At 36.9% G+C, this 11,111-nt stretch overlaps 2 protein-coding genes across 2 annotated transcripts; both read right to left on the bottom strand.

Moving 5' to 3' along the window:
• Positions 1 to 2,845: 2,845 nt before the first annotated feature.
• On the bottom strand, positions 2,846 to 4,389 carry LOC145770906 (pre-mRNA-splicing factor CWC25 homolog). The gene has a single exon (XM_082582653.1). The coding sequence runs from the start codon at positions 4,345 to 4,347 to the stop codon at positions 3,148 to 3,150; it is 1,200 nt and encodes a 399-aa protein (XP_082438779.1). The 5' UTR covers positions 4,348 to 4,389; the 3' UTR covers positions 2,846 to 3,147.
• A 9-nt stretch (positions 4,390 to 4,398) lies between these two features.
• Positions 4,399 to 9,833, bottom strand: LOC145770916 (BLOC-1-related complex subunit 6-like). The gene is made up of 4 exons (XM_082582662.1): positions 9,446 to 9,833; positions 8,473 to 8,651; positions 7,645 to 7,805; positions 4,399 to 7,254 (listed from the first exon to the last, which is right to left on the bottom strand). Exons 1-4 carry the CDS (start codon positions 9,684 to 9,686, stop codon positions 7,206 to 7,208), a joined length of 630 nt encoding a protein of 209 aa, XP_082438788.1. The 5' UTR covers positions 9,687 to 9,833; the 3' UTR covers positions 4,399 to 7,205.
• Between the last annotated feature and the right edge of the window lie 1,278 nt (positions 9,834 to 11,111).

Below are 11,111 nucleotides of genomic sequence, written 5' to 3'. Positions count from 1 at the left end.
ATAAAAAATAAAGACATTAGCAACGAGCTGCTCTTTCACTGGAATGGGCCTCACATAAGCAAGTGTAATAGCATCGTGAAACAAGCTCTTGACCTACATTTCAAAAGAAAACTATGGCATTTTAGTACTAATGACGTTCGCTCGAAAATGTACAAAGTGTCTGCTGTGGTAGATAGATCAAACAACAAGAAATCGTCACCAATTTTTATGTCCTGGTAATGTATTTGTAGTAATTTCGCATGGGCAAAACTTGCGTGCGGTTTCTTTGATTTACAAAAACAGCTGTTTTAACGTCGTAATTTTGATTTTGTTGTCAAATTAATTAATGCGTTTCGTTATTTTTCGTGTAACCGACTGGTTGTTTTGTAGATTACAGAAGTAATTTCCCAACGTCTTGCAGGCCTCGAAATATCCGGCGGTCATGACCTCCGGAATGACCTCGAATGTCTGCCGAAGCCGACTCATTGGTCGGTCATAACTGACCGCCGCAAAATTCCTGACAAAAATAGAGCTAATACAGCAAAAAGATATTTTAAATTTAAATTGTTACAATTGTTTGTTTAACCCGAACAAATACGGAGCTGAAACAATAATAGGAGGCTATAGGCAATTGTTTTAAAGATCACATTAGAGTGGCGTGGTTAACGAGCTGATGGCAAAAGTAGCCATTTTTACATCATTTCAACGCCTTGCAATGTTGCCTTGAAATAAAGTTGTCTGAACTTTTCAGCAGGATATGTATTCTAATTTTAACAATGAGGATTATTTCGTTACATTGATCGTTTGTTAAAAAGAAGCGTCACAGAGAAGCAAGTCTCAGCTGGGTTCCGCACGTGCTAAGGCGAATGTGGCGACCTTATTCACGCTGATACTGATAGAAATAGAATTTCTGCACAGAAGGGAGGGTGTTAGACACATTTGTCTGCTGTAGAAAATCTTCTTCTACAAACACGACTACACAATACTGTAGTGTGATTTTGTGCAAAATCTACATGCAAAAAATATGTCCGGTTGAGATATTAAATGTCCGCTGAAAGGGCCAGTCCGGTAGGACATGCTTGACCGCTGGAAAAAAATACAAATTTCGAGGCCTGTCTTGTGTTCTCACTCAGCGAAACTTGTTGTGCATTCAGCCGTCTGGCCGTTTTTTTGTGCTATATGCCTATATCGCTTAATAATTAGTTATGCTATTCATGCACATTGCACATACTATCAACCCGTTCGAGCATGAAGCATATTGTTAACTTGTCAAGTACGTAACAAGCGGCTCGTGATGTCGCATTGTTTCATGACATTCACACGGTGGTCGGTGAGTAAGTGAATCTAATTTGTAAGCATGCCGCGTCTAATTTATTAAGCTATTGTTGTTGGCCAATGTATTCCGATCAAAGCGGGCACATCAGGCACAAACAGTGCGCCATGCCTGCTTACGAATACGATACCAAGATTCTTTATTGGAACTATGAAGCTACAAATGGCCGTCTATATTTTTTGCTTGAGGCTTTTCGCCGGAAAACTGTAAACGGTGTAATTATGACGTGATTATCGTGATTGTAAGCCGCGGGAAATTTTTTCGCTAAAAAACAGATTCCCGGGAAGCTAAACATTTTTTCCAGCCCTGGGGATCGGACTCACTGAAACGGGCCATTCCGCTGCAATCTGTACACCTATTTTTAAAGCTTTGTTGCATTACAAGAATTTGAAGGAAACTGCTAAAATTACGAAAAAGTGTGTATAAAAATTAGAAACTAAATAACCACGCAAAAATGCAAGATTGCGACTAGAGGGTCCACGTCTTTTAGGCGCAGACAGTTAGGCGCCGGTCAAATAGGCGCGCACACTGTGGCGTCTGGATATTTAGGCGCGGAGCACTGTGGCGCCCGTTCATTTAGGTGCTATTCCTAGTAAAGTCTGCAGATTTGTATCAGCTTGGCAGGTAGGGCAATGCTTTTCACACAAAATGTTATATTAAACAGAAAAATATGTTGTTTTTGAATGCGCGTGTGGAGATGAGGTGCGAGACAGCTCTCCACTACTCTTGATATTAGCACATCTCCACAGAACATTTGCTATGCATCCTGAACACAGGTTGTAACCAGATGGAACCTTACTTAATCTGTTATCTTTCGCAATTACTTCTACTCGGGATGGATTAGTCGTGTGGCGAGTACGTATGAGACAACGCTCTACTACATGAATACATTTCTATAGGGCATATGAACCCTGGCTACAAGTTGCAAGCATAATGGTGCGACTTTGCTCGTTATTTAAACCTAGTCGGGGTTTTGACGAAAAACTAACTTACTCTTCACTCAAGCCTACCACCCGCTTGAATATAGGCTACGGTATATTTTTACTGATGATTAGTGTAGTTATTATTTGACTCACTAAAAGTGAACTCAGTCATATTCGGAAACTTAAATGATTTATTGATAAAGCTTTCGCCAACGCAAACCTGGACTAACAACAAATAAATGCGGAACACACGCATTAAAAAACAATATATATATTTTTCTGTTCAATAAAACATTTTGTGTGTGAAAAGCATTGCCGATTTAAGCAAATTCACTCACAGAAGCCATGACATAATTTTCTGTTCAATACAACATTCTGTGTGAAAGCGTTTCCCTACCTGCCAAGCTGATATAATCTGCGGATTTTACTAGGAATAGCACCTAAATGAACGGGCGCCACAGCGCTTTGCGCCTAAATATCCAGACGCCACAGTGTGCGCGCCTATTTGACCGGCGCCTAACTGTCTGCGCCCAAAAGACTTGCTCCCCGACTAGAAATGAATGTAAATGACTGCAGTAGGACCGACCACCACACACTTCTTGGTCCGCTATGTTGATCAATAGTAGGTACTCTACTGTTGCAATCCTTTTCATGCTCATATATTTTCACGTTATATTTTAGATAACCGAAGTGATAGGTGTGAAAATAACGACCGCAATGTCATCTCTGGAGGGCGTTGGATATATTGACACACCCAGCTGCAAGAAGTCAGATCAACAACACGACAAGCCTGTCATCAGTTCACTATCTTTGCCACAAAAGCATGTGTCTCTCTCTGTTTTATTCAAGTTGAGTGATCAATCGTTTGATTGCAATCTCTCACAAGATGAGCTGTTAGACTTTTTAATCAATTCAGTCGTTAGAAGCCCTCTCCATTCTATGTCTCTTCCTCTTCACAGTATCTTCCAAAGATCCATGAGAGACTTGTTTTAGCTTCATGTCATGGAGGAACGTTTTAACCTTTCCATGCTTCTTTAATTGATCATCATGAAGGTTGCGTATATGAGCTTCCTTCTTGACTTCCAGCTCTTCTTTCTTGTTGTAATGAGTCACGTTCTTCTTACGCTGTTCATCTCTCCAGTCCGCATTTTCCATCATTTCCTTGCGTTTTCTTTCTAAATCTTCCTTACTCAGCTTTTTAGTGAATCCTGACTTCTCTTTACGAGAATATCTTTCTTTTACAGGAGGTGGAGTGGGACTTCTTTGTCTTCTAGATGTTGGCTTAGAATGATGAGACCCCATTACAATAAGTCCATAACCATCTTTCTTAGGCTTGTCATGTCTTGCTGATTCTTGTTTTATAGTCTTAGTATGTTCGGATGACTCATCCATTTTCGTATATGACCTATCATGCCTACTCTTCTTCTTAGAGTGTTTTGGTGGAGAGTACTCCCTTAGTCTTTGTTGATCATTGTCAACCCTTTTTTTGTGCTTTTTTGATTTTTTGTTTTTATGCCTTGTTTCTGCATCACTTTCAGAAGATGACGAAATGGCACGATTGCTTTTCTTTAAATCTTTTTCCAAAGCTTTCTTCAGTGCTGCATGAAGATTTTTGTCTTTGTTAGCACTTTTGAGAATTTTTTTAGATTTGGAACTTTGTACATCTTCTGCTGATGATAGGGAACTATCCGATGTGCTAGATGAAGAAGAACGCCTTTTTCTGTGTTTTCTATGATGACCTTCAGATGAAGAACGGCGTTTTTTCTTATGCTTGCTCCCTGATCCAAGATCTTTGAGAAGTGCATTCTTTAATGTAGTTTGCAGATGCTTTCGCTTGATTGGATTGCTTAATAGTTCACGTCGCTTCTCACTTTCTTTATTTCGAATTGCAAAAAGTGGATCTTCTCTGACTTTGCTCTCATAATCGAGCTTTTCAAGCACTGAAACACTTAGGTTTTCGTTTGTTTTCTTTTCCACTATAAAATCTCCTTTTTCCTCTTCAACTTTGGTGATGCGTTTCCCTAAAAGATAAGCTTCCCTGTCAATAGAAGAGTCCTTTCCTTCATACATCCATTTTACATTTGTAGATTCATCAGGTAAAGAACCAGACATTTTGGTTTATTAACAACTACAGTACGATGTCTTAGAGTGTAACAATCTGAAAAAGAAAAATCAAATTACGATAAATATATATATATAACTGTAAGTAAATCACTACTTTCCAATCAAAAGCAAGGCTGATTTGCATAAAGTTCAAACAAAATTTTTGATAAATAAAAAAACTATATATCTTTATAGTTTCATAATTATTATATAGTACGAAACTCCGTTGGAGCAAGTGGTGACTCCGAGTGGGGTCTGCTACTATTCGGTGAGTCCGATTCGGTGAGTTCCTAACCTCTAACCCCTAACCCTTAATCCCTAACCTTAAAGCGGCAATGACAATTAGGCCACGGTACCCGATAATTTAAAAAAAAAATTGAAAAAATCCCCCTATAAGGGATCGGACTCACCGAATCGGACTCACCGAAACGGGCCATCTCGCTCCGAGTGACATAGTGATTTTGACCAGACAGCAAGGAGGATTTTCAGGTTATGTGCGATAAATCAGTGGTGACGACAATGAAATCTCACAAACAGTTCAACCGTCCACTTGTGTTTTTGACATTAGGTAGGCTACTGGAAACATTGTTTCTCGAGCTAACTCAGTTTGTTATTGTTTATTACAACGCTTGCATGACCTTTGACATAAAAGAAAAGTTGAAACTACTTAGGCCTATTACAATTTTTTTTTTAAATCAGCAATCCAACCTAAATAATGACGATTGTAGTACCATATAATAAAAATCAAGAAAATGTACACTATTACTTCAACAAATGGCTTAAAAAACATATGAAAAGCTTGTGACAGCCATCTGAATCAGTTGAATATAAATGAGGAGGTTAAAGGTCTGAAAGTTGTGACAAAACATTGAATGTCAACTTAAAGCATTGTCAAGATTGCCTTGCCATGAATCATTCTTGGTGATCTGTTGTTCGATGAACTGCTGCGTCACAGTATCATTTGACCACAGATGCAAAGCTTCCAAATGAAAAAAAAACAAGATTTTTGTATCGTGGTGTCAAGATACTTGTTTTCAAAAAGTTAACTTTAGAATAGTTTGCCAAAAAGTTGCACCTAAAGTTTAACATTTCCAAACATTGCAACGCATTAAATGCAAAATAACCAATAACCATACATATATTATTTAAATAATAAAAAAACAAAAACGTAAGCACAACACAACAAAAAAAGCAACGTACAACACTACACAATGTTTGTTGATGATAATAAGAAACACATATATAATAAAATTATGCAGCAAAACAAGTATATAATGCATTATCATGTGGACTGTGGAGTAGAAAGTTACTTTTCAGTTTGTGTTCAGCAACGTATTGGATAACCAGATTTGGACAAACGGTAATCCCATTTATACAGCATTTGAGCACAAGATATGCAGAGACAAAATATTGATTCTAGAACTTTGTAACAATAACGACCACGATGATAGACATTGAAACTTTTCAATAACCTAATGTAAAGATTATATGAACGAAACAAAGTCGAATATGCAATTGGCAATAACGCTGAGTCATGTGTGACAGAAAGGTGCTAGTAAAGCCGAACGGGAAACTTTACAAAACAATGATAAGACCAGCAATGTTTTGGGATGCAGATGGTAGCCCTGATAAAAACACAGGAACAGAAAAATCAAGTAGCAGAAATGAAAATGTTGCAATGGTCTCTGGGGTTGACAAAGCAGGACAGAATAAAAAATGAAATCATCAGAGAACCAATGCAAGTCTGAGATAAAAGAGACATGCCTTAAATGATTGGGTTACGTCCTATGGAGAGACGAAGATTATGTGGCAAAAACAAGACAATTGGAGGTTGGTAAAAGAATGCGAGGAACACGGAAGAGAAGATAGATTGTGTGACAGAATATAAGGAAATAGTGGGAGTGAAGGAGGAAGATGTTGCTGATAGAGTGATGTGGAGGACTGCAATCTGATCAGCGACTCCACTGCATCAGCGACACATTACTTGATTACTTGTGAATCAACTATAGTGCAGTTCAAAAAAACAAACAATTTAGTCCTTTAAACACAAATCAGTTTATAACCTTAATTATTATACATCAATTCCATAACGATAAACTTGCTACAAGCTCGAAGACAAAGTATTGAACATATGTACTGTTCAGAACTAGCATTGTCTCTCCAACCATTATATACTTGAAACTAGTTTCTCAAAATGTAAAGAAAGTTGGAAAACATTTTAAACAAAACGCATATATACAAACGGTCTTGAAAACTACATAATGAGATCTTTTATACATGATGAAGCATAGCATGAACTCAACTTTAGAATATAAGCACAACCTAAAGAGAATCCGAAAAAAACGCACTGGAATCTCAATCAAAGCCAGCAACACAGCTTGTTATGCACCAAAGTAGTAATTCAAAAAGTTTTAAAATTCAGGTACTCTGCACTTTAACTAAACTCTACAACCAATACAATAGTGCATAGCTGAATGAGTGATGTTGAAGGACATGACAATGCTTCGAAACAAACCTAAATTTTGTTTTAATGCTCCACAGTGCTTCACGTCCTAGTGTAATGACAAATGAATGTATAATTGTTTATTATACATCTTGATAGATATATAATATTGTACAGTAACAAATGATGTCATGAATAGTGAATACTCTGTAGATGCTACAATACAAACTCACAACTAAATATTATTCGCTCAGTCACAAAGTGAAAAAAATAAAATAGTTCCTATCACTTTCTTGCACTTTGATGCACCATATTTTAGTGGATATACAACTGCTAGTTAAAAAGCCAACAACTTTCTGATATCAATAGTCAATAGGCCTACTTATACTTTTTCATTCCATTGCAGTATAGAAATAACAACAGTTCAATGTATGTAATTCTCCAACATCACAACAATGTCTTTGAGGGAAGAACTGCAAAGAATAGTAGAATATGAATGAATCTAATTGTATGGTATATTTTGACAAATATATAAACTTTAATTTCTTGTGCTATGCAAAGGAAAATGTATGCTAAAAATATGATGCTCAATAAAAGTTTTTTTTTTTGCAAAGTTATAAGAAATTTAATGAAGTTGGTGTGGTGTTGTAACTGTAAAGGCAGCACAATTTGAATGCGATGTCTGTGAAGCTGTGATGTTATAGCTTACCAAAAACATTGAAAAGTATCAATTCCTTAAATATTATAAGTGGAGCCATGTTCATTGTTCAATGGCTCATCCTAGCAAGAATTGTTTACAAAAACTATAGTACTAAAAAGTTTATTTTCAAAAGTTATAAATACAAAAATAAAAAATACTATACATTTTCACAGCAAGAGAATAAATCGGTTTCACAGCTTCATCAAGTTCTTCCATGTGGGCAAGTAATGAGTACATTGTGTGCACTGCATTATCAGTATTAGAACCAAGTTCAGATATATGCTCACTACAGGCCTGTGTGTTAGCCACTGATATAGCTGAGATCTAAGAATGAAAAACGTCAAAAAAATAAGCAAAATCTAAAAACTCTCAGTAGAAAATCAGCATGCCACTTTTATTTTTTTTTAAACTGTGAGATGATATTTTTTGTTACAGCTGGTATTTGGTTAAATTGAAAATAGAGTTTGCAGAAAAAGAGAGCTAAAACTAAAATAACTTCAAATTCTTAAAAGTGCAATGTTGCCATGTCATACATCTTCAACCCAAAGTTATTGATGAAATTTTATGATGTTGCACAAGCTAGATGGATATACAGATATAAGATATAAGCAAACAAGCTTTATTTAGACAAAAGTATATTGATTTTTTTTAATAGTTTAGAATAGACGTTTTACGAAAGTAAAAAAAATACAAGAAGGCATTATTATATGCATATGGCTTAAAATTAACAAATACCCTTAGTTGAAAAGCGTAGAAAACCTAAGCCAGAAAACTAAAGACAAAACTTTGCAAAGTATGGTTATGCAATAGCCTATACTATTCAAAGCAAAGAAAGCTACTAGCTAGCATAACACCACAGTTAAGTATCCAATTTATACGTTTAAAAACAGGTTAGATGATCTTAGACAACTCTGTGGTAACAATAATGATTTGTTTTAGTTTTAGTATATTATGTTTTATGCACATCATAGGCTACTGCTTAGATACTTACTTTATGTAGACGAGATGTCAATTCAGACAACACGTCATCTACACTTTTAGTTAATGCAACGCAATCTTGTTCCAATTTATTAATTAAACCAGGATTTATTTCAGGAATATCTGATCCACTCCGATGCCTGGATGAAAAACTTGATCTTGCTGAAGAAGAATGGGCACCTGAAGTGGCACCTGCAACAATATGGATGCAACCTAATTCGTACCATGAAAAGATCTTAAGAAAAAATTAAAAAGAGCCGAACTCGCTGATTGCAGTTTCCGCAAACATTTTAAAATTTTCCGCAAACAAACAAAAACTCTTAGGATCATTACCAGAAATTTTAAAATGTTTACGGAAACTCCGATCAACCCTAACCCCTAACCCTTTAAAAATGTTTGCGAAAACTCCGATCAACTCTAACCTTTTTAAAATGTTTTGCAGAAAGTGCAATCAGCGACTTCGGCAAACTCTTAAGGTCATTACCAGAAATTTAAAAATGTTTGTGGAAACTGCGATCAGCGACTTCGGCAAACTCTTAGGATCTTTATCGGAAATTTTAAAATGTTTGCGGAAACTGCGGAAAAACGGAAACTGCGATCAGCAATGTTCTATTTTTTCTCTCGATCTTTTCAGTTTGTTTGTTTGCGGATACCGATAGGGGATACCTAACCAATACTCCGATACCCTAGCCTTTTTAAAATGTTTGCCGAAACTGCGATCAGCAACTTTGGCTTTTTTAAATTTTTTCTCTCGATCTTTTCAAGGTACGAACTGGCGGTACGAATTGTTCATGGTACGAATTAGGTTGCACCTCAACAATATGCATATCAAATGTACACATACAAATTCAAATGCATTGTACACCCCAAGTTATTGGAAAAGAGCTAAATTTGATTTTCTGCAATATCGCTGTTCAATCAACTACCGGTACCATAGCTTTCTGATGAAAGTTCATTTCTTTAAAAAACAAAAATATCAAACTTACCTATTTTCAATTGCTCAATGAAATCAGTAGCAAGAAATGACACATTTTTTCCTTGCAATATGACTTTTCCATGTGCAGTTAAATCATCAACAATTGATTGACTACTGACAGTACCAGAGTGGTTTGAAGTTAATTCTGGTTTCGCTTTGATTTGTAAGCAAGTACCGGTAGTTGTGTCAGCATCATCACTTGAAGAATTGCTTGCTGTATGACTTATAGATGATGGAGGCTGCCTTTCCATCGCACCAATGGAGTAACGGTTCGACAAGGAATAGTTTTTCTTTTGGCACTGTTTAAAACTGAACACAGGCTTTTGATATGCCAAAATTCTAATTTGAGTGCAAGAAATTCAGAACATTTTGGACACACACAAGTTAAAGCAGATATCTAGCTGCATACACTTATACAATATATATACTAATCACTTGACATATATAAGCTTTCTATTCGAGTTGCATCTGATCTGAGCCTATAAAAACTAAAAGTCAAGTTATTGCACTTGCAAGGCTAAAAGGAGCTGGACTGAAGTGACTGAAGACTCCTCAGTCATTTGTGGTTGCTGTTTGTGTCAGTGTTGCCAGACGCAAACGAATGTCTTTGTCTCTCCCCATCCAAATTGATCGTGGAAATCTTTATCCTCAGACTGAGAAAGCTTATTATGGCAGTTTTGCATACTTGCAAGGGCTTTGGACTACTGACGCCTAGTTGCCGAGATTGACAAAGAAAATTTTCTGATTGTTGTTGTGAAATATTAAAGAGCAGTCCTTCAAATACGTTGTTCCCTTGCAAAAGCACACACCCCGAGTCGAACTAGCACCGCTTGATCTTTCAGTTTTCTAGTTCATAAAGTCAAGCGCCTAACTAACTGAGCTATCGGTCCGCACAAATTCACTAAACAAAACCACTTGTAATCAGCAATTTTCCACTAACCTCAATCTTTTGACGTCAATTTACCAGTCATATCAAGTTAAGCGTGACCTTTAAAAAAAATTCTTCACTTACTCTCGAAGTATTTTTTTACCAATTGGAATGCACTCTAAAACGCAAAAAAGAGGGTTTGCTATTTTGGTGGCAGGCTTCTCAACTCATTCTAAAGGCGCTGAAAACAATTTTTTTATTTGGCAACACTAGTTTTGGCAATGCAGCTGAATCATCAGTGTTGCCAGAAACCACCAAATTAATTTTAACACTGATTGATTGATTGAATTTTTATCCTCGTACTGGGAAAGCTTCTTGCAGAGCTTAATCCTGGCAGTTTCGCATACTTGTAGAGGCTTTGAATCACTGACGAAGGCCCGGTCACCGAGATTGACAGAGTGAAGTTTCCGATTGTTGAAGTCTTGTTGCCGGGAAACTATTCCATCCATTAGATGCCGCTGAATGGAGAGCAGTCCTTAACGTGCGTTGCTCAAGCGCACACCCCGAGAGTCGAACCAGCGCCGCTTGATCTTGAAGCTTCTTCGTTCCAGAAGTGACGCGCTAACTTCCAAATCTAAAGTTGCCCTGGCTTAGCCTAACCTAAGTCGGCCGGAGCAGTTCCATAGGCTACCAGGGGGGCATCGTTTTACTTTCGCTGAGTTTCAGTTTCCATTAATAGAGGTATCCTGATATGGATCATGTTTTTGCTCAACGTCGTTTCCAATGATTGCCAATCTTTCGCAGAATG

This window comes from Aplidium turbinatum, chromosome 1, assembly GCF_918807975.1.
Source record: "Aplidium turbinatum chromosome 1, kaAplTurb1.1, whole genome shotgun sequence".
NCBI classification, from domain to species: domain Eukaryota; kingdom Metazoa; phylum Chordata; class Ascidiacea; order Aplousobranchia; family Polyclinidae; genus Aplidium; species Aplidium turbinatum.
Note: the sequence above shows the minus strand (reverse complement) of the source record. Positions and strands in the feature narration are given on the sequence as shown.